General features: G+C 49.7%; 1 protein-coding gene across 1 annotated transcript in view; it reads left to right on the top strand.

The window, feature by feature from the left end:
• Nucleotides 1-23,793, top strand: part of NOS1AP (nitric oxide synthase 1 adaptor protein) — a 282,470-nt gene that overhangs the window by 191,392 nt on the left and 67,285 nt on the right. Inside the window, exon 3 of the mRNA XM_077760010.1 lies at nt 16,297-16,389. Within this exon, the coding sequence (XP_077616136.1) occupies nt 16,297-16,389 (93 nt within the window). The remainder of the gene's footprint in view (nt 1-16,296; nt 16,390-23,793) is intronic.

Below are 23,793 nucleotides of genomic sequence, written 5' to 3'. Positions count from 1 at the left end.
ACGCATAGAAAATACTCTTTGGCTTAGAAAAGGCTCTCGTGAAAGACTCCGGTATGGGAGTTGGAACGAATCGTCTCCCAGCAGTAGTGATGCTGTGGTAGAGGCGGGGAGGGGAGGCGGCCTTGGAATCGGAGAGCAGGGCAGCCTCGTGTGCCCGCTGGTTCCGGGGTGCAGCTCTGCACGTGGATCAGTGACGGGCACTCACTTTCCTCCCACACCGAGGACCCCTCGGTCCCCTCTAAGAGCCCGCTTGCAGCCGGGTGGGGAGCAGGACGACACAGTCTGAAGCTGGGGACGCTGCCGTCCACATAGACTTCCTGCCGCCATGGAGGGCCCTGCAGGGAGAGGCACAGAGGGCGGATGCCTCGCGGAGGAGAGACAGACTCAGGGAGGTGGCCCTGGGAAGGGAGGGGCTTAGGGAGGGAGGAGGCCGGCAACACCCCACAGGCTGTCTTCCCCCCTCCTCTGCAACTGCTGACGGCCACACGGCGTCCTCAGCTTCTCCCCTGTGAGCCTCCCTCCCCTGGCCGCTCCCCGCCCCTTCCTTAGTTAGCTTACCCTCTGGTCGCCCGTGTGCGAGCCTTTGCTGGGGGTGGGCTGGGTGACCAGCAAGTCCAGGAACCAGCAAGGTGGTGGGCTCCGTGTTGCCCTTGGCAGACTCACGCCCAGGAAGTGAGGCTGGAAAACGATTTCTGCCCATTGGAATGTGGGCATTTGGCCCTGAGTGCCAGGGCCAGCCAAGACACGTCCAGTATTGACTATGGTTCGCAAAGGGTGTGGGTGTCCCCTCCCCCACCCTGTCCCGCTCGCCCAGGCAGGAATAAGGGCCTCCCGAAGGGGCCCAGTTACCAGACAGAGTGGACCAGGCTCAGACGCATAGCAGTGCAGTGACCCGGGTGTCCATCGCCACAGCCCAGTGGTCCAGCCAGTGCCTGAATGGAGCGAGTACAGGCAACGGGGAGCCCTGTGGAGGTACGTCTTCCCGCATCTCCTCAGGCCAGTGTGAGGTCCTCCTGGGCTTCCAGGGCAGAGAAAAGGAGACAGAGAATCCCAAGCACAGAGCTTGTCAGCACGGAGCCCAACTCGGGGCTCGAACTCATGAACCATAGATCATGACCAGAGCCGAAATCAAGAGTCGGGTGCTTAACCAACGGAGCCACCCAGGCAACCCCTAAGATTTCATTTCTTTTAAAAATTACCAGGGTGAAATCGATTTTATGGTATAGTTTTATGAATTTAAGGGACACCTGGGTGGCTCCATTGCTTAAGTGTCCAACTCTTGGTTTCGGCTGAGGCCATGATCTCCCGGATGGTGAGTTCGAGCCCTGCGTTGGGCTTCAAGCTGACAGTATGGAGGCTGCGTGGGATTCTCTCTCTCCCTCTCTCTCTGCCCCTCCCCCACTCACTCTCTCTGTCTCTTTCTCTCAAAACTAATAAAAACTTAACTTTTTGTAAAAATATTTTTTTTTAAATTTGAATCCCAGTCAGCAAACATAGAGCATAATACTGGTTTCCTGTGTACAATAGAGAGATTCCACGCTTCCATACATACCCCGTGCTCATCATAAGTGCCCTCCTTAATCCCCGTCACCTATTTCACCCATCCCCCCACCCACCTCCCCTCTGGTGACCATCAGTTTGTTCTCTGTAGTTAAGAGTCTGTTTCTTGGTTTGCCTCCCTCTCTCTTTTTTTCCCTCTTTGCTCATTTGTTTCTTAAATTCCACATCTGAGTGAAATCACATGGTATTTGCCTTTCCCTGACTTATTTCACTTAGCATAAAACTCTCTAGCTCCATCCACGTCGTTGCAAATCGCAAGATTTCATTCTTTTTCATGGCTGAGTAATATTCCATTGTGTATGTATACACCACATCTTCTTTATCCATTCATCTGTGGATGGTCATGGGGTGGTGCCCATAATCTGGCTGGTGTGAGTAATGCTGCTAGAAACGTCCAGGTACACGTATCCCTTTGAATTCGTATTTTTGAATCCTTTGGATAAACACCTAGCCGCGCAGTTGCTGCCTCAGAGGGTAGCTCTGTTTTTAACTTTTGGAGAACCCTCCACACTGTTTTCCTGAGTCACTGCACCAGTTTCCATTCCCTCCTGTGGAAATCCTATCATTTTTCATATAACGATACCCATCATGCATGAACTGCATATTTTCCTTACAACTTTTTGAGTGGGATTCCGTTATACAGATGTGCCCCTGTTTATTTACTTCTTGGAAGGATATTTGGGTTGTTTCTAACTTCGGCGATTATAAATAGAGCTGCTAACGTTTCGCGCAGAAGTTTCTGTGGGAACCTAAGTCTTGGTTTCTCTAGGGTAAACACCTAGCCGAGGTATTGCTGGCCGTCAGGTAGGCGGACGTTTAACTTTACGAGAAACTACGGGAAGCGTTTTCCACAACGGGTGTGTCAGTCGACGTTTCCGTCAGCCGCACACAGGAGGCCCAGTTGTGTTCCTTCCTCGCCAGTGCTCGGTGGTGGTAGTATTTTTTTTTACTTGATCTAGTCTGATTAGTATGTAGTGGGATCTCACTGTGGTTTTCATATGCTTTTCCCTAACAGCTAATGATGTTGAACATCGTCTCTTGGGGACTGTTCTCCCTCCCTGGGGGGAATGCGCTGTTGTCTTAGGGAGCTGTGGTGAGGTCCGGACATGACCCACTAGGCCCTGAGGCTTCGGAAGCTCCAGTGGACATACATAATTTGTACCCTAATTTCCGAGGTGGGCGTCACCGCAATTATGGGTCAGCAACATGGAACCAACCTCCAAACCCTGACTTCATTCCGTCTGCTGCTTTTCCTTCCTTCTGTCCTCTGATGGAGTTCTGTTTGTCTTTTGCCCAATTTTGACTTGGAATTTTAAAAAATGAGGCATTTCTTTTTAAAATTTTTTTTTAAAGTTTATTCATTTATTGAGAGAGATGGAGATGGTGAGAGTGGGGGAGGAACAGAGAGTGAGGGAGAGAGAATCCCAAGCAGGGATTGAACCTGATGCGGGGCTTGAACCCATGAAATGGTGAGATCAATATCTGACCCGAAACCAAGAGTCAGTTTCTTAACCAACTGAGCCACACAGGCGTGCCTTTTAGAATGCGTTTTGAGTGTTTGTTATATTTTCAGGATATGTCTCTTGTGAGATGTGTCGCAAATATCTTCTCCCAGTCTGTAGCTCTCTTTTTATTCACTTCAGACTGCCTTCCATAGAACAAAAGTTTTAAATTTTTATGAAGCCCAATTTATCAAACTTTTTTCTTTGCTGGATCATGTTTTCAGTGTCATCCCTAAGAATTCTATATAACTCCAAGTCGTGGAGATTTTCTTCTGTGTTTTTTCCTGAAAGTTTTCTAGTTTTACATTTAAACCTGTGGCGCAGGGGCGCCTGGGGGACTCAGTCGGTTAAGCGACTGACTTCAGCTCAGGTTGTGATCTTATGATCCATGAGTTCAAGCCCCACGTGGGGCTCTGTGCTGACAGCTTGGAGCCTGGAGCCTGCTTTGGATTCTGTCTCCCTTGCTCTCTGCCCCTCCCCCGTGCACGCTCTCTCCCTCTCTCTCTCTCTCTCTTACTCTTTCTCTCTCTCAAAAACAAAAATGTTTTAACCCTGTGGCCCATTTTGAATTAATTTTTGCACGAGGTGTGAGGTTTATGTCCGTGTTCAGTGGCTTGCTTAGTCTGATCTCATCTTGTTCCCCATAATTCATTCTCTATTTCTGACAAATTGGGCTTTAGATTTCCACCGGTGGTGCCGAAAATCTGCTTCAGATCACAGATCGTTGCTTCATGAGTAAGAATCCCAGGATTAGGCCTTTAGAAACCTGTCTGGCGATTTTGCAGTTGTTAGTAGGGGTTTCTTTGTATTTTCGTCCTCACTTCTAAGTAGTTACTTTCTGTCTGCGTTTCAAATCTCTCGTGTCCCCCCGGGCTCCCTGACATAGTTTTCATTCTCTGTGCGGGTGCTGTGGGTACACAATGCTTGTTCTTGGTGCCTGCACATATCATAGAGAGGAGACCAAGAAAATTCAGAAGAATCTTGGATGGAATAAACAGGGTTCCGCAAACTGGCTTGTGGGTCAGATCCAGCCCACTGTTGTTGTTTTTTGTTAAATAAAGTTTTATCGAAACATAGCCCCAGCCATTTATGTATCGTGTAAGGCTCCTTTTGTGCTAAAGAGTTGAGCAGTTGGCATAAAGACCACACGGCCCTCAGAGCTAAAACATTAGTATCTTCAGGCGCCTGGGTGGCTCAGTCGGTTAAGCGTCTGACTTCGGTTCAGGTCATGATCTCACGGTTTGTGAGTTTGAGCCCCGCGTCGGGCTCTGTGCTGACAGCTCAGAGCCTGGAGCCTGCTTCGGATTCTGTGTCTCCCTCTCTCTCTCTCTGCCCTTCCCCTGCGGGTACTCCATCTCTCTCTCTCAAAAATAAATAAAATGAAAAAGATTTTTAAATATTTTGTCTTTCCCTTTATAGGAAAATTTTCCAACCTCTGGAGTTGAGGCTGGTAGTGGGAGCGAGTCTTGGGGCCACTTTGCTGGTGTCCTAACAGAGTCCTGTAAAAGACAAAGGATAGCATGAACCATACACCATCCTTCGATCTTTTGACTCACATCATCTTATCATAGGAATTTGGAGGAGGTAACATCCGGCACAGTCTTGGAGTAGTAGCCTGCTGGTAACGGGCTGGAATGAACATGAAATGGAGATGATGGGATGCGTCTGAGTCCGCTCTGATGATGGGATGGCCAGCAGTTACCCCTTAGCCCTCCTTTCCTCTTGGTGTCTCTGCTACAGCTTACTCTAGTACCTTAGAGTCACCTTGGGAGCTTTTAGAAAATATCCCAATGTCCAGGCTACAGGCCAGACCAATGACGTCAGAATTTCCGGGACTGGGATCCAGATACTGGCATTTTTTCAGCATCCCGAGTGGTCCCATTGCACGGCCAAGTTGAGGACCTTTGTTGCCCTTTGCGGTCCCTTGGACCCAGAGGAATTATTGCCACCGACTGACAGTGGGAAATTATTATGCTTGGAAGCCAGTCAATAACTCTTCAGGTTTGTCCTCCCTTCTGGGAACTTGTGCTCTGGATACCGTTTTTTATCATTTTTATCATATTGGAGTTTGATCTTTGGCCTTCAAAGGTGGCTGTTGATGAGAAATGTCCTGTCTCAATTTCTGTTCAGCCCAGAATGTTGACATTACAGTTGGTAGGAATCATAGACTATTAGCATTAAACGCTCGGTGTGCACACACGCACACACACATTAGAGATCGTTAGTTCAGACAGTTACGATTCCAAATGCCTTTTGGATCTAGGCGCTCTGGTTCTGGAACCAGGACTCTTGCTCCTCCAAGTATTCCTGGACCAGTAATCCCATCACCTGAAACCNCTGTAACTTAGTAAGATCCCCGCATGAGTCATTTGGACGTTAAAGTCTGAGAAGCACTGCTTAGAGAAGCATGTAAGTGGAAGCTTCTGAGAGTAGATTTCAGACTCATTGTGAGAACCTGCTTTGTAAACACAACTGCCAGGTACCCTCTTCGAGAGCTGGATGGTCACTCGACGGAGACAACGCCATTATTCCAAGGACCTTCTCGAGTAGTGTCTTCAGTTCTCCCAAGAGCGACCCTTGGGCTCATACCTTTCAGTATTTTGTGAACACTCACTGCAGTCATGTGCCCTGCTTCCTGTGGCTTTTCCGTTGCTTCCCCCCTTATTCCTGGAAACCTACACCCCTGATGGATGAGTGCAAACACAGGTCTCTCCCTTCCCCTTGCCTCCCCAATACATTGTGCTGATAGGCCTAAGCCTGCGGGGAGAGTTCTGGAACAGAGACTTGGGAGAGGTGAGAAGGGGAGCAGCACATGACCTCCAGGCTCCCTCTAGTTCCTGTGCCCTGGTTCTCTGGTACAGGGTAGCCTCTTGAACACCTAAAACATCCTTTGTGCTCACCTGTGCTGTCGTCGCTGAAGGCGTTGCTATTTTTTCCAGGCAGGGGACTGACAGACCATTTATTCATCCTGCTTCTCAGTGGATACAGGAATTTCATCTGCCTATTTCGTCATTCTTACAACCCAATGCTGGATACACCTGGTCTTCCTGGGGTTCCCGTGTCTATTCTGCATCCTTTCGGAATCCTCAGGGCTGGTGCTAAGGTCATGTGCAGCCTCTGCTTTTCACTTTGTTCAAAACCCTAAAGAGTGTAACTCCCCCTCCCCTCCTTTCTGTGCCAAAGTCTAATAATTTGTTCTCGTTGAGGACCCTTGCTGTCTGTCGCATGCTTCCTCCTCCCCCTTCTCTTCCCTTGCTTCTGGGGTGGGCACGGGCCCAGCCACGACCGCTGTACACGGGCTCTGAAGGCTTGATTGCACAGGCACACTGAGAACTGGGCAGGTTCTTAGGCATAATCGAACCCAGTACTCCCATTTCACAGAAGGGAAGGGTGCTTCCCAGAGAGGTTAGGTGCTTTGCCCAAAGTATAGACAGGTGGTGCTCCAGCTAAGTGGCTCTGCCCACAGCTAAGAGTGCACGCGTGGTTTCTGCAGGAGACTTGCTAACCCTCCGTGTGGGCTGGTTCATCTGACGTTACAAGGTGGGTGTGGGACGTGCATGGTGGACGGCGGGGGGCCCACAGAGGTCACAACGCATGATCAGTTGCCTTCTTTTAAAGATATCTTAGAAACATAGAAGGGTTCATTATTGTCTCATAAGCAGTTTTGGTCCGAGGAAGAAAACCCTAAATCCTTGATTCATGGCTCTACTAAATACCAGCAGACTTTTATTCCTTCTGGACGTGTGTGTGTGTGTGTGTGTGTGTGTGTGTGTGTGTACGAATTATACTGTTGGAACATTTTTTTCTTCCTCTGAAAGGCTATTTTAATGTCCCTGCCTTCCTACTTATGTGAGACACAAATATTTAGAGGAGCCTCTGGGTTAGGTATTAGTGGGCAAGACAGAATTGGTCCCATTCGTCATAGGGTTGCTCTGTATTTATTTGTGCTTTGCCCACCTCTGCCTTGCGTTTCCTTACAAAGGTTCTGCTGTGTATTCGCAACGCGCTGGGAGAGCCAGCACAGGGAAAAGCAACCCGAAGGCCGTAGATTATTATTAGTCGTAGTGCTAATCTTGCTCCACAAATCACCCCTTCGGGCCCCTTAATCATCTGGGTTGTTTGGCTCCCCGTGACCCGTCCGCGTGCTCCCAGTTGGAAAAAGTGATGGCTGTATTCCAGGGCCGGCCTGTCTCCTCTCTGCGGGGACCAGCCGCCACTCAGAGGCTCCCCTGGGTTCACAGCCCGCAACTGCCCGCACTTGAGGCTGCCGCCGTCTGCCAGCCAAGGGCCTGTTTGATTTGCCCGCTGCCATTTGATGGTCTCTCGACACTGAAAAGGCCTCCCTCCCCCAGAGCATCTGCGTTCGGATGAACCTCCCTCCCCTTCCTCAGTGTTGCAAACAGTGAGAACTTGGGCATTTCCTGCCCCAAAGCCCTTGTTACATTTAGAGGGCCCTTGTTACATTTAGAGTTGCAATGTTTTTGTGACCTCAGTGGCATTCTGTGACCTTCCCAGGTCACTGTGTCTCTGGGTATGGAACAGGGAAGAGGAAGCAACAAAGGAAATGAGAGCAGCCCACGTGAGTGGTGTGGGAAAGAATTGGGGGAGAGGAGCAGTGCAGGCTTTCCATTGAGCAGCCTGAAAATATTCCAGATTCGTGAAGTTAATTTCTTTCTTTCTTTCTTATTAAGTTTGTTTATTTTGAGAGAGAGAGGCAGAGAGAGAATCCCAAGTGGGCTCTGCACCATCAGCACAGAGCTGATGTGATATGACGTGTGATATGACGTGTGATATGANGCCTGAAAATATTCCAGATTCGTGAAGTTAATTTCTTTCTTTCTTTCTTTCTTATTAAGTTTGTTTATTTTGAGAGAGAGAGGCAGAGAGAGAATCCCAAGTGGGCTCTGCACCATCAGCACAGAGCTGATGTGATATGACGTGCGGCTCGAACTCACGAACTGTGGGATCATGACCTGAGCTGAAACTAAGAGTCAGCTGCTTAACCCACTGAGCCACCCAGGCGCCCCTGTGAAGTTAATTTCTTTTTCTGTCTGTTATAAGTTGGGCTACCTGTACATCAAAGAGCTTGTTACAGGGAATATTGAATAAATGGAGGGATGAAGGAATAACTTCATTTCCTAGAGCCAGGAGGCCGGGCCAGCAAAAAAACAGGTGTTGGGCAACATCAAGGGCACAGGGCACGAGTCAGAAGGTGTGGCTTCCAGACTCGGGTTTTCTGCTCACGAGCCTAAACAGCTTTTGTGGTCCCAACCATTTCGAACACAAGTATTTGTCTAACATTTTGTTAACGAAATATTTCAGAGATACAAAATGCATAAGACACGTTGTGCGAACATCTGATATCTACCATGCATCAGTCTTCGCTCCCGACATAATGCTTATAATTTTAGGTGCCTTTGATTTAGAAAATGAGTGACAGTAAACAACAGTGGTGGTTTTAGAAGAATCTGTATCTTAATTGTTAACTATGGTATCCGCACTTTAAGGGCACCTGGGTGGCTCAGTCAGTTAAGCGTCCAACTTCAGCTCACCTCATGATCTCACGGTTTGTGAGTTCGAGCCCGGCATCAGGCTCTGTGCTGGCAGTGTGGAGCCTGCCCCCCAACTTTTGTCTGACCCTCCCCAGCTCACACTCACTCTCTCTCAAAAATAAACATTAAAAAAAACCCAGTAGCATCCACACTTTAAAAAACAGTACATAGATGATCAAGACACATTGATTTCATTGAAGGCAATTCTAGATGCAAATGAAAATATGAAGGAGTTACTGTAATATGCTTTTGGGACCCAGAGTGCTATTTCTGAGCACTGTAATTTGTATTACTGCCTATATTCCAACAGTGCCAACTTCTGGCCCAACCAGAATGAGCTCTGGGTCTGGAATTTTGCCTTTAAAAAATAAAAACAAAAAACCAAACCAATAACAAAAAACAGGTATGCCAGATGGGATTTAAAACTTGAGTTTTAGATCTCCTGATCTACAGAACTGGGTAAATACTTAAATTCTACATTTATGATAAAATGGCCATGAATATTCCTTTCTTAAATAGTAGCTCCTTGGTGTCTTTTAAGTGTTTTTCAGCTTATAGAGATTTTATTTACACCCAACTTTCAGTGCTGGGCTTGAGGTGGATAATTAGGAACTAAATGTCTCCACCTAGTGTTTGCCAGAAACTGCGTAGGTAGTGCAGAATTTGGATTTAGTAGACTTTGGCCTTTGTCTTGCTCACATTTCTTTGAGTTCATATGACTGAGTGCTACAAGTCACTGAGTGATCCAGCAGCGTTGGGGATGGTCATGGCCCTTGGGCACCCTGTCCCCCAGATTCTGGCTCCACAGGGACAGGAACTCTTACTTAGGGATGCAGGGTGGCCCGGAGAATAGATTCATCTGCAGGATCCCACCCCCCACGACCTCTGTGCTATCAGATGATTGGGAACAGCCTTGACCCATAATGGAAGCTAAACTATTAAACCAAGTATGGATCAAACAAAAATTTAGATGCTTAGCAGTGTGCCGTGGAGTACGGAAGAATTAAAGAAGTCAGATCCTAAAGTCCTTATGCCCGTAGAGTGGAATCTAGGTTTTAATAACTTCACTTGTTCATTAATTAACTTCTGAAAAATTTATTTCACCCTTGTGGGCAGTGTCCTGTTTTCTGGGGGTCTGTGAATAAACACTGTCCACTGAGTTCATGAGTTTAATTGACACTCATTCATCACCCTCTTGTGTCCTGGTACTGTTTTCTGGGATGCAGATATATCCTATTTCTTGATCTTGAGGAAGGCATGGCTTAGCCGGAAAGTACACAGCCAGTCGGTGGCGAGCGATTATAGAGGCTTGCAGATTGTCGTAGTGACCACACCGATGGCCCACCTTGGGCGCGTACAGGACATGGACCCACAAGTCTTCGCCGTGGAGAAGATAATTCAAGGATAAGCAGGGGCCCACCCAGCAGATGGTGGGGGAGGAGCACCCCAGGCATAGGCAAACACAAGTGCACAGAAGTATGGGAGAGTAGGGCGTGTTTAACCTGCATGTGGGAGAGGGCCAGAAATAACGTGCAAGCAGAATTAAAATGGACTAGCCATGAAGAGCAGTGTATTTTTGTACAAAGTTTACAGATTTTTTATCTTTTCATTGTGGTAAAATAGAACCTTTTCCTTTTCAACTGTTCTTAAAACAGCTTGAGGACACTCACGTACAATAGTCACATCGTTGTGTAACCATCACTGCCGTTCATCTCCAGATCTTCCTCAGCTTCCAGAATGGAAAGTCTGTCCCCATTAAACATCTCCTCCCCCTCCTCTCCTGCCCCCCATCCCCTGATAAACACCATTCTGCTTTGTCTCTGTGCATTTGACTACTCTTAGGTACCTCGTAGAAGTGGGATCATTCGATACTTGCTCCTTTATGCCAGCCTAGATCCTTGAGCGTAACATCTTCAACTTGACACTGTAGCATGTTTTATCTGTTCATCTGTCGATGGACACTCGGGTTACCTTCACTTCTTGGCTATTGTCAGTAACGCCTCTTAGGTGTGTAGATGTCCTTCAATTTTGTATCTTGCCACCTTGGTAGTAATTGATGGATATGCGCAAAAGGGCTTCCTTTAAACCCTCGTTGGGTAGAGGTGCTTACGGTTGTGGAGATGGGTTCTCACTCTTGAAGCCAAGACGATGGGGGGAATATGATTAAGATGCCCCATGGCGCTACCAGAGCTCGCTTTTCAGTTCCCTGCAGTCGTTCCCAAGAAGTGGAGCGGACTCATTCTAGAAGGGCAGTGGCCACAGCCTAGTGTAAGCCGAGGCCTTGCCTGCCAAGAGCATCACCACCAGCGTTTGCAAAGAGAATCTCTTTTCCTGACGGAGTTGCCCCTGGGCACCTTGTCTCGTGGCTGAAGGCACAGTGGGGACAGTGGGGAAGAAAGAGGGGCAGAATGGATTTCCTGGTGAACATGCGGGGCCAGCTTCTGGTGTCGCTGGTGAGAGAGCACGTCAGTAGGCAAACTGTGGGTACACAAGGAACCAAAGACCCTGTGAAAAATCCAGGGAGCTAGACATTGTCGTGGCTGTGGACTGTCGTGTGTGTTGTTGGGGGCGAGGTGTGGCCCCAACCCTTCCCCTGGTTCCTGGGAAAGTCCTTCTATTACTTCTGTTTCTACAGTACGTCCTCCGCCCCAGGGCCGGGCTCATCCCTTCACTGAGCATGCTCAGTTGCTGCAGACCTCCTGCTTCCTCTTTGTGGGCCCCCAGGGGTGGGATGGAGACACACGGGGTCAGTTCCAGGAGCTGGGGGAACAGGGATGCATCGGGGACTCAGGATATGCTCTGTTCTGCAGCTGCCCTCAGCCTTCCAGCAGTGAGAGTCCTCCTGGTTCCTGCCGGACCTGAACCCCTCCCTCTTCCCAGCTCCCCATTCGTGGGCCTCGCCGGTTGGCACAGAACTCTGGGTTCCGGGGCCACCGGTCCCGTACGGGGGCCCAAGGCTCTGTTTATGAGCCCCTGGCACGTCGCCACTGTCTTTCTAGTCAGAGGTTAGCTTTCCAGGACTTGGATTGTTCCACTTCCCCAAAGGTCAGGTCCTGGAGGGCCTTCTCTGTCCTTGCTGGGGGAGCCCTGGCTGGCACAGCAAATCTATCAGGCCAGCCTGGCCACATCAGGGGACAGCCAGGCTTGTTGGCACGGACTCCAGAGCTGGCATGGGCTTTGCGGGAGGCTGGCCGGAGCCGCAGACGGTGCCCCCGACTGAGGTCCCGTGTTCCTCAGTCCCCAGCAAAGCCTGCGTGGACCAGATTCCCGCCCCTCGGAGCAGCACAGCCTGGGGAAGAGGAGGGCTTGTCCCCTGTGAGCCCCTTCTCTCTGTTCTCCTGGTCACTCCCATGATCTCTCCTGCCTCCACATCCATTTTTTCCCCTCCAGTGAGCACAACAAAACACGGTTGTCCAAGTAAATTGCCGTATAAACAAACGGTTGCATGATAATAAATATTTAAGCATTTTCAGATACTCCATTTCCTTTGATTTCCGTAGTTTCCGACAGGACTGCAATCTGAGTCCTTCCTCTTCAGGTTGGAAGGGATTTGGAACATCTGACCACCCAGCAGGTGGGATCGATGCAGAATGTGTCCCACCCAAGGGCCCTTGTAGGTGGCACTCTGGTAGTACTGGCAGCTGTGACGGGGCCTATGTCATGCCTGTCGTGCCGTCTTTGGAAGCACTCCAGAACATTCTGCCAGCAGTTGTAAGGAGGGACACCTGCGTTGTCACTGTCACTGAAGTTAAAAAAAATTTTTTTTTTAATATTTGTTTATTTTTGAGAGAGAGACAGAGCGCAAGCAAAAGAGGAGAAGAGAGTAAGGGAGACACAGAATCTGAAGCAGGCTCCAGGCTCCCAGCTGTGAGCACAGAGCCTGACACGGGGCTCGAACCCACGAACTGTGAGATCATGACCTGAGCCACAGTCATCACTGATGGAACCGCCCAGGCGCCCCAGTGTCACTGAGGTTCTTCCACAGCCGTTTGGTCATGCGGTTCCATGTAGCCCCTGTGCCCACGCCTAGAAGGTTGTGCACAGTGATTGACTTCGAGGCTCTTTTCTGTCCTGAAGAGAACATTTACTTGCATCTTCAGCTCTTAAGATCAGGGTATTAAAAGGCCTGGCTTGTCAAAATCACGATCTATAGGAATAAAGTTTCGGATACACAGGCAGGGTGCTGGCCGGCTGCCTCTCACCAGCCCTGGGGTGTGGTGGGGGATCCTTGATTTTTAAAAACCTCCCACAGACCGTGGAACCCATAAGGAGGTGGACCAAACAAGAAAGACGTGGTCAGCTACCAGATGCTTCTGGAAATAGAGGACCTCCAAGGTGGTTTAGCAGGCAGTGTGCTCTCTAAAACTAGACTGGGAGGGGCACCTGGGGGCTCAGTTGGTAACATGTCCGGCTTCAGCTCACGGTCGTGATCTCACGGTTTGTGGGTTCGAGCCCCGCATCAGGCTTTGGTGCCTACAGCTTGGAGCCTGGAGCCTGCTTGGGATTCTCTGTCCCTCTCTCTCTTTCTCTCTCTCTCTGCCTCTCCCCCACTCACGCTCTGTCTCTCAAAAATAAATATTGGAAAAAATTTAAACAGTAGGGTTCCTGGGTGGCCCAGTCTTTGGGGGTCTAACTTCAGCTCAGGTGATGGTCTCATGGTTTGTGGGTTTGAGCCCTGCATCGGGCCCTGTGCTGACAGCTCGGAGCCTGCTTCAGATTCTGTGTCTCCCTGTCTCTCTGTGCCCCTCCCCTGTGTGCACTCTGTTTCTCTCTCTCTCTCTCTCTCTCTCTCTTTCTCTCTCTTGCGCGCTCNCTTCAGATTCTGTGTCTCCCTGTCTCTCTGTGCCCCTCCCCTGTGTGCACTCTGTTTCTCTCTCTCTCTCTCTCTCTCTTTCTCTCTCTTGCGCGCTGTCAAAAATAAACATTAACAAATGTTTTTAATAAAATAAGTAAAACTAGGGCTGGGAGGGTGACACGCCGCCTTGCGGACGTGGGCACTTAATATTTCCTGCATTGATATCACTACTGGGAAAGCAGAAGGTGGCAGTGTGTGGAGTGCGTCATCTCGTGGAAGAAACCAGACAGTGAAGCGGGCAAGGATTGACCAGTATAGGACAGGTCTCGTCCACAGCTGGTGTTTGTGGGGCTCTCCGGCTCTTTCCTCCTGCCTCAGTTCCCTGAAACGCACCCCTCTGCACACCTCTGTGTGGCGGAGCAGCCCTCATTTAAGGACTTGGCTCCACGGGAGGCACCGCTGAAGGTTGTGTTTAGGGAAAGTGCAAGTGAGTGGAGGTAAACGCGGGTGTGGTCAGGTTCACCGAGGAGGCACAGGGCCAGAGGTGGCCCTCCCACCTGGGTCATTTCCGGTGACTGAGCGCCGCACCCGAGCAGGGTCCACACTCGGGGGACACACTGCAAATCCCAGCCCGGTCCCGAAGCACATGCCAGGCACACTCCGGCCCTCGCCAGCCTGTGGCCTCTGCCCTAGGGCGGGACGTGGCGTGGAGGGAGGGGGGTGCTGAGGGCCTGTCCCGAGCCACACTCCATGTGACATGCTTCTCCGCGCCCCCACACACACTTGCCTGGAAGCAGAGTTGGAGCCTGATGCTTGCGTCCCGTGTGGCCGCTGCTCTGGTTTGCTTCTCTCTCGAGCCCCCCTGTAAGGAAGGATGGCTGTTGACCGGGTGGGAAGAGGACCTTCAGGCTGGGGGTGGTGTCTGTTGCTGTCACCTGGAAACTCAGACCAGCGATAGGCCGTAACCTTCGCTGGCTGTATAAAGAGCAAGATCTTGCTTCAGCAGGGTCACGTCCCTGTCCACAGGAAGCAGACAGCCGAGGGCGTCAGCACTGACCGCGGCAGAGTAAGGTCAGCTCGGATTTCCGTGGAAGGGATGGGCTGCAGGCAGGGTGGGAAGCTCTAAGTTGAGTCCTTAAAATCAGAGTATTTAAAAAAAATTTTTTTAATGTTTATTTTTGAGAGCGAGAGAGTGAGCGAGCAGGGGAGGGGCAGAGAGAGAGGGAGACACAGAATGTGAAATGGGCTCCAGGCTCTGGCTGTCAGCACAGAGCCTAATGTGGGGCTTCAGCCTATGGACCGTAAGATCATGAGCTTAGCCAAAGTCAGACACTTAATCGACCAAGCCCTCCAGGTGCCCATAAAATTACAGTATTTAAAGGCATCACCAATGGAGTGGAAGGTTCTGGATTTCTTTTTCTTTTCTTTTTTTTTTTATTTTCGAGTTTATTGATTTATTTTGAGAGAGAGAGAGAGAATGCCATGTATGTTCCATGCTGTCAATGCAGAGCCCGATGCAGAGCTCAAACTCACGAACAGGAGACAGTGACCTGAGTTGGAGACTTAACATACTGAACCACCCAGACTCCCTAGGTTCTGGATTTCTGAAGAGATTTTCAAAGTAGGTTATGCTTTCACCATGTTAGGTTGGGTTAGGTTCATTTCTTTCCCACGCTAATTAATTAGGTTCTAGACATGCAGGCAAGGAGCCGAATGCAAGCTTGGCTGGTGGCATGATGGAGGAGGGTGTTGAGCCTAAGAAGTCCCAGAGGAGAGTGGCTGTGGGTTGGAATAGAGGTCTTGGCCTTGAGTCTTGTATTATTATTAACCTGCAGTCCAGACGTTTCATTAGCTTGCTAGGTGATGCCACCAAGTTGGGGAGCAGATGAAAATAGTATTAATAAATCAGATAAGGGCTCAGAAGGAAGTTTAGGGAGGAGAACGTAGACTTATCCCAGCCATTACCAATGTCTACATATGCAGAAGAAATTGCTACGAATGGGCAAAATATCACAGAGAAGATGTCTGGGGTTGAGGAGGAGGCCAGTGTCCCTCAGCAGTGTAGGGCTCTGGTGGAAGCAGCCATACCGGTTGTGAGGTCGTGCCCTCCCCTGTAACTATCCTCAGTCAGATCCTTGCTAGAATATTCTAGAATATTTCAGGCTAATAAGGCTAGGGGTAGACTTGGAAGCTGACCTACAGATAAACGAATTTGGGACTTGAACTTGGGATCACTTACAGTTCATAGTTTTTTAATATGTAAAAATTCCCGATTTGAAGACTGTACCAATTCTTTTTAATCTTCACTGGAGATGGAGTCAGGTTTCTAGACTTTGGGTACACACAGGAAGAACCTGGCTGTGAACGTCATTCAACGTCAGAATGAGGGGGCGCCTGGGTGGCTCAGGTGATTAAGCGTCCGACTTCGGCTCAGGTCATGATCTCATGGTCAGTGGGTTCAAGCCCCGCGTCGGGCTCTGTGCTGACAGCTCAGAGCCTGGTGCCTGCTTCGGATTCTGTGTCTCCCTCTTTTTCTGCCCCCTCCCTGCTCATGCTCTCTATCTCTCAAAAATAAATAAACGTTAAAAAAATGTTTTTAATTAAAAAAAAAAACATCAGATGAGTTTTTGAGGGAAGGTTCTGGTTTCTGATGAGATTTTGAAAGTGGGCTCCGTCTTCATCCCGTTAGGATGGATTGCCTCCATCCCTCGGTTGTTGCTGATGGCTGGGTGCCGACACCCAGACCCCCACCTGCTTTTATGCCCCCGAGAAGCTCCGGAGCTCCCTCTGCCCATCTGTGGCCCTCTTTTCTGGGTCATGGGCTAGCTGGGGACGTGCAGGTGCCCTGACCTAACTGGACTGTGCTTCTTTCTCTCCTCTCTTGCAGTACGAGTTTAAAGCCAAGAACATCAAGAAGAAGAAGGTGAGCATTATGGTTTCAGTGGATGGCGTGAAAGTGATCCTGAAGAAGAAGAAAAAGGTAAGTGACTCTGAACCAGAAAGCAGTAAAGAAGGGAGCATGGGAGGTAGGCGTGGGGTGCCTTTTCCTTCTAGGCCACTCTCTGGACGGAGTCCTTCCTCATCTGGGGAGTGGGCTCCCTGGTGTCGAGAGAAGTGAGGCAGAGGCCCATGGCCCAGGCAGCCGATTGGCTCCACCAGTCCTGTGTCCCGTGGGTGACAGGGCCCACCTCCTGTCATCCTTGTATTTTGTTATTGTACCTTTGAGTCTTGATCTCAGGAAATACTTTAAATTCAAGCGATGACGGGTAAGAGGGTTTGGCGGGAGTGGACGAGGAAGCTCCATTAGCAGCTGTCCCCTTCTGTCCCAGGAATGACCCTTAGTCCTACCTGAGGTGACATCCAGCCCCATCGTGTGTCCTATTGCTGCCCCTTCAGCCCATCTATTTGAATAGTCCTTCAAGACCCATCCGTCAAGGGGCGCCTGGGTGGCTCAGTTGGTTAGGCGTCCGACTTCGGCTCAGGTCATAATCTCGCGGTTCGTGGGTTCGGGCCCCGCGTCAGGCTCTGTGCTGACAGCTCGAAGCCTAGAGCCTGCTTTGGATTCTGTCTCCATCTCTCTCTGCCCCTCCCCTGCTCGCTTGCTCTCTCTCTCTCTCTCTAATAAAAACATTAAAAAAAAAAGGCCCATCCGTTGCTGCTGTTCAGTGTGCAGGAAGGCTGGGCCATGGCCAAGGCAGGAGGAAAGGAAGGAGGGACTGAGCCATGTGGGGGGCATTCCTGGGAGCTGGGGTGAGACAAGCGAGTGTGTGAGTGTACACTGCTTAAACACGTGGCTGTTAGTGGGTTGTGCTGTGGGAGAATGATGTTACCCTGGGAAGAGCGAGGTTTCCATATTGGCAGAGGGTAGAGTGTATGCTTCAAGAAAGAAACGGAAGGGGGCTTGGTTGATGGAGGATATATGAAGAATCTGCTTGTTTCTTTGTTTCTTGACTCTGCCCATACCTATTTTAAAATTTATTTGTGATAGCTTTGCTTCCTACGTATCGATGGTAGCACCATCTCCTGGGGATGTTGAATACAACTCTCAAGCTGACTTTGGTTCCAAACCTAAGATGCTGTTAATCCAAGTGGGAATCAAGGCAGACCTTGAGTCCGGGGCCTATGAAAGTAAAGACAAGGGCATGGTTGTAGGTGTCGTGAGCTCGGACAGTCAAGTGGTTGAGAGGGGTGTTGAAGGGTGTTGGCAATCCAAGGATCTAAATCTGCTCCATGTCCTCAACAAAAGACATTACCCAACGTATGATTAGACAGCACGCAGGCATGGGGACTTGACTGCTTCCTCAGGTGGCCCATTTTTCCTCTGGACAGCTGGACATTTACAAAGGTCTCCCATGTAGGGGCGCCTGGGGGGCTCAGTCGGTTGAGCGATCGACTTCAGCTCAGGTCACGATCTCATGGTTGGTGAGTTCGAGCCCCACGTCAGGCTCTGTGCGGACAGCTCAGAGCCTGGAGCCTGCTTTGGATTCTGTGTCTCCCTCCCTGTCTGTCCTTCCCGCTCTCAGGCTCTGTCTCTCAATAATAAATAAATGTTTTAGAAAAATTTAAAAAAAGGTCTCCCATGTATTAAAACTTGTTCTCATATGCTCCCTAAATATCTTTAAGGATGGTTCTAGAAAGCATTATGGCTGTGAGGTCGGAAGCACGTAGGGGAAAAAAATAGCACATGATACACTGTTTGTAAAGAACACTTTAAAAGGTCATGAGTAGTAGGGAATTTGTAATAGCTTATTAAATGTTTTTGACTTTATACACGACAGCGGGACGACAGTCCTCATCTTGTTCTTGCTCCAGGGGTCTCTTGTCTGCCCCTCCCCCACTGTACATACGTGCACACAGTGGTTAACCGTCCCACGGTTAGACACCTTTAGAGTGCTGTGCTCCTCTTAGGAGTCCCTGAGCAGGAAAGTGGCTGAAGCAAGCAGAAGCCCATCAGGGGGTGGTGTCCCTGGGCCCCAGTTAAATAAATCCCAGATGACAGCCATGTGAATTTAAAAGTGAGATGGGTCGTCTGGGTGGCTCAGTCGGTTGAGTGTCCGACTTCGGCTCAGGCATGATCTCACGGTTTAATTCAAGCCCCACATCAGGCTCTGTGCTAACAACTCAGAGCCCGGAGCCTGCTTCCAATTCTGTGTCTCCCTTTCTCTCTGCCCCTCCCCTGCTCATGCACTGTCTCTCTCTCAAAAATAAGTATTAAACATTAAAAACAATCTTTTAAAATAAAAGCGAGAGATACCTCAGAAAAAAACATGGGTCAGGGCAATCTAAGTTTATGATTGTGGCCACCAGGCTGAGTCCCAGGTTGGCTGTTGTCACATGTGCCATAGAGCTGTGCTCAGCCCTCCGTGGAGGGTGAGGGTGACCCATTGGCTTAGCACCCTCGGGTTCTACCCAACGAAGTAATAGTTGTGGCGTGAGGGCCCTTTCCACACCACAGGGTGCTTCCCCGCCCGTTTCATCCATCCTTCATGAGACCTGCTGGACACGTGATTGGCACCCATGGTCCCCAGCCCCCCGGGGAAGACAGCCACCCGCACCGCAGCCAGGCACCAATTGGTCGGCCTTTCCAAGCCCAAGCCTCTCCTCCCGTGCGAAGATAGGAACCTGACCAGATGCTGACCCGCACTGACAGGGCTCCAAAAAGTCTGATGGGGAACCCAGCCCGCCGGTTCCTTTATTCTCTCCGAGACGTCGAGCGGTTGCCCGGACCAGAGGCTCACGTTAGTCCCACGAGCCTGAAAATCTGGGTTCTCTCTATGGGAGTCAAGTGCTGCGGGAAGGCAGGTTGTTGGAGGTGCCCTGGCGAGCCTGGAGTGGAGGGGTCCGCTGACCGCCTGGGGGGAGTGTTTCCTCCTCTCTGGCTCAGTGATGAACGGGCCCCCAAGATGTTGGGGGGAACTTGTCAGGCACGTGCTGTCCGTGGGTCTGTCCCACAGACTCACCACTGACTTCGGTACCCTCCTGGCATGGCCCCCTTCCCCCATCACGCACACTTCTGTCATCATCTTTCAATTAGGTTCTGTTTCTTAAAATTTAGTTCCTCAGCCACAGTAGGAACTAGCCTTTTTTTTTTTTTTAATTTTTAACATTTATTTATTATTGAGAGACAGAGACAGAGAGCGAGCAGGGGAGGGGCAGAGAGGGAGGGGGACACAGAATCGGAAGCAGGCTCCAGGCTCTGAGCTGTCAGCACAGAGCCTGATGTGGGGCTCGAACTCACAAACTACAAGATCGTGACCTGAGCCAAAGTCAGATGCTCAACTGAGCTTCCCAGGCGCCCCTGTTAGGTTCTGTTTCAAGGTCTGCTGTCGCGAGGCCTCTTCTGTCCCTTTCGGGCAGCCTCTTTTACCTCTGATTTGATCCCTTATGATGGAATTTTGTGGTTTTGCCCTTAAGGGACAATCTTATTTCCCATGTTGCTGTACCCCTCACAGATTACGTACCATATGCAGCATCCCCACCCCCCACTCTACCTGGGAAAAAAATGATGTCAAAGAGTCTTAAACATTTTACCCGAGGTCACACCGCACGTCAGGACACCTGTGTGCTGCGTGTCCCCTGGCAGAGAAGCTGGCCCCCGTCCCACTGGGTAATGAGAGCTGAGCTAGAGAAGCGTCTTCCCCAGGGAGCCTGTGGGCCCTTGTGACTCATTTTGAAACTCCATCCCTGGTAATTGCTGGTGCAGGTCCCCTCCAGCTGGCCTGGGAAAGAGGTGATCTAACTGGTCTTTCCTCGATCTGCTGCCTCTGATACCAGGCTAGGGAAAGAGAAGGCTCCGGTCTTGTGCTGTCCCCGCCCGCCTGGTTGCAGGCGGAGAATGCCTGTAATCCCAGCGATGACGTGTGCTGCCTCCGACAGATGCGTGCGCGTTAACAGCCGCCAGCCTTTGTGTCGGCTTGTTCCCACGTGGCTGTCCTCTGCTCTCGGAGTGTGCTGATACTGCCTCGATGTCTGTGCGCCTCTCTGTCTCTAGAATTGAGAGGGCCCGGGTATAGAGGTGCCCCACTTGTCTCCAAGGAAATGGAACAGTCTGCAGATTTGGGTGACAGCCGTCCTCATCAGGTCAAGAATGAGAGCTCTTGGCAGGGAGCTGAATGTGTAGAAGAAGTCCTGGCTGATACTCAGCCGTGGGCACCGGTCTAGGGACAGCCTGACATCCAAAACTGACAAGTCTGTGAATGTGCTGCAGTCGTCCGTCAAAATGTAAACACATTGATTTAGACAGAGTGCGAATGGGGGATGGGCAGAGAGAGAGGGAGACACAGAGTCCGAAGCAGGCTCCAGGCTCAGAGCTGTCAGCACAGAGCCTGATACGGGGCTCGAACCACAAACTGCAAGACCATGACTTGAGCTGAAGTCAGACGCTTAACCAGCGGAGCCACCCAGGCGCCCCCAAACACATTGATTTTTAACTGCGTTCATCGGCGTGCTGGACAGAGCCCTTGGCTGAGGAAAGAAGACCTGGCTCCCAGTCCTGGCTCTTGGCTTCCTCGCTGTGTGGCTGTTGGCAAGTCGTTTTGCCTTCTCGAGCCTCAACTCTGAAGAGTCATATTAGGTGATGACTTTCACGTAGCCAGCTGGAATATTCTGCAGCAGGTCTGGAACCATGCTGTTCGCTGCTCACGTACATCTATGTGGGTCACCTGTACTTACTTAGGTCCTTGAAGCCGACTGAGTTACAGGTGAAGCAGACCCCACAGGCCAGGTGGGTTTATGGGTTGTTGCTTCCTGATCCTCTGAGGTCAAACGCTTCCCAAGGCAGCCGCCCTACCCCGGCCCACCGCCTGTCTTTGTCGGGTGAATGGTGGAATGCATCCTGGCAGGGGTGGGAGGGGAGAGGCGTGTGATTACAGGGATTCCCTGCTCTCCCAAGAACTTTTTAAGGGCAGGGGCCATTGTCAGCTCAGCACTTACTCGGGCACCTGGCACGTATGGTGCGTTTTCAGTTATTGAGGCTGTTGGCCAGCTAGATGAGTGAACAGGATTTGCATGGGGTGACGTCCTCAAATCAGGAGGGACTAAATACTTAGCAACTGGATCAAATGAAGTCTCGTTTGTTACTTTTGGCCATCGCATTCCCCTCCCTCTTCCTCCTCCTGTCAATTTGCCCGTTTGAAGAAACAAGGGCAAGAGACTTTCCCAAGCTTAGAAAGGCCTCAGTGGAAGTCATTACCTCCGGTGGAATTGTGAGTAGGATTTGCTCAGTGACTCCGGTCTGCAATACTTGATTCTAGTGTAGGCGATAGCCAAATGTTTTGTGATTATCTCTCACTGAGACGAAAGAAAATATATATCTTTTTGGTTAGATTAGCAAATGTCTAAAAAGGCTGCCATCTTGAACTGATGCCAGTAGATAATGATTCTCAAATTGCTGTGACTCTTGGTTTATATTTGTGGTGTGAACCCCACTATTAAGGGGCTTTGTCATCTTCCAATCAGTACATTTCCTTCAACTCCCAGCCAAACCCAAGTAATTAGCTCTGCTGTGTATATAATGATTATTCATTATAATCCTGGAATAACACTGTAGCACTCTCTGCTAGGGAGTGGACTTCTCAGTAAGAAGGATTAGTCTTGAACTTCATCCAAAGGAGTTTTCTACAGAAGGACATGAGGGGGTCTCAGTTTCGTGTGGTTTCTCCTCTAAACCAGTAACTTAGTTGGGATCTCCTAAGGCAACATTCTAGAAAGGCTCCATTGTTCTCATTAACAAATATTCATTGCATGTTTGCCATGGTTATGGAACTGAATAGGATCCGTGAGGGTATTAGACATGGACCCTTTCCAGCAAAATGATTTTTTAAGGCACTATCCGCATATGTAGGCCGGTAGCTCCTACAGGATTGCGTGATGGTGATTTATAACTTTCCCGCATCAGCTGTGAGCCTTTAGGGGCAGGGACCCTGTCTTCTCTCTAATCCTGTTTCATCTGTTTGGGAAGGTAGAAGATGAGAGGAGAAAACTCATGAAAGTAATGACACTAAGATGGTAGTGAGCCCAGCTGACAGTAATAGCACTGATACTGAGCACCTGCTGTTTGCCAGGCCTCTTTGGTGCGCTGTACACTTATGAAATGGTCACCATCACCCTGTGAGGTGCATACCGTTCTGATGCTCGTTTCGTGAAAGAAGACAGAGCAACTTGCCCAAGACCTCACATCCCCTCAGAGGTGAAGTCAAGGTTTGAACCAGCTCTGTCTTTCTCAAATAAATGGATTCTTCCCAGTACCATGTTCCCGTGTGTGCACTTCCCTCTTCAGGCTGCTTGGAGAACAGCCACTCTATGGGAAATGTCTCACTAATTAATCCAGGGTCTCTAACTTCTAGCCTGTACTCTGTCAACTGGGCTCTCACATCGCGGGAAAACTAGTTCCCTGTCCAAAGAGAAGCCTTTGCTATTATGGAAACACAGAGCTGAAATCTAATTGGGTAAGAAAAGGAGGCACTTAGAATTACAGAAGCGGGATTTAGGAGAAGGAACTTCAGAAATGGTCTAGTCTCATCCCCTGGGTGATTAGTAAGCAAGTCAACAAGAGAGGCCCAGGGACTGTCGTAGGGTTACCTCCTGGTCACTGATGGACCCGGGACTAGACTTGGTCTGGTCTTCTTTCTACCCTATTAGGCTTCCAGAGCTGCTTTGTTTTCTGCTAATTGCGTACATTGTGTGAGAATTTACAAGCACTTCAGTTTTGAAATGGCGTTTTCTATATCCGGTATCCATAGGTTATGCCAGAAGATGAGCGAGAGCTATATTTTCAGACTAATCCTGTTCTGTCTGGAAGCCTAGAGAACTTGTCAAGCTGAGTTAATAAGACTTTTGCAAGGTTATGGTTTGGGTTTTTCATTTTTGTTTTGTTTTTTGTTTTTAATTTTTTAAATGTTTATTTAGTTGTGAGACAGAGACAGAGTGCAAGTAAGGGAGGGGCAGAGAGAGAGGGAGACACAGAATCTGAAACAGGCTCCAGGCTCTGAGCTGTCAACACACAACCCGATGCGGGGCTCGAAGCCACGAACCATGAGATCATGACCTGAGCGGAAGTCGGATGCTTAACCAACTGAGCCACCCAGGCGCCCCTGTTTTTGTTTTTGTTTTTGTTTAAGAAGTCCCTGTTGCTGGCAGGACCATGAGTAATGGTAAAGCTTACAGACTTTACAGTGTGCTACTGATAATTTCCGGTAAGGGCAGGAAATAAATCTCAAATCAGATTATTCCTCCGCTTTTGGGNTGCGCTGTACACTTATGAAATGGTCACCATCACCCTGTGAGGTGCATACCGTTCTGATGCTCGTTTCGTGAAAGAAGACAGAGCAACTTGCCCAAGACCTCACATCCCCTCAGAGGTGAAGTCAAGGTTTGAACCAGCTCT

This window comes from Crocuta crocuta, unplaced genomic scaffold (genome assembly GCF_008692635.1).
Source record: "Crocuta crocuta isolate KB4526 unplaced genomic scaffold, BGI_CrCroc_1.0 scaffold133, whole genome shotgun sequence".
Taxonomy (NCBI): domain Eukaryota; kingdom Metazoa; phylum Chordata; class Mammalia; order Carnivora; family Hyaenidae; genus Crocuta; species Crocuta crocuta.
Note: the sequence above shows the minus strand (reverse complement) of the source record. Positions and strands in the feature narration are given on the sequence as shown.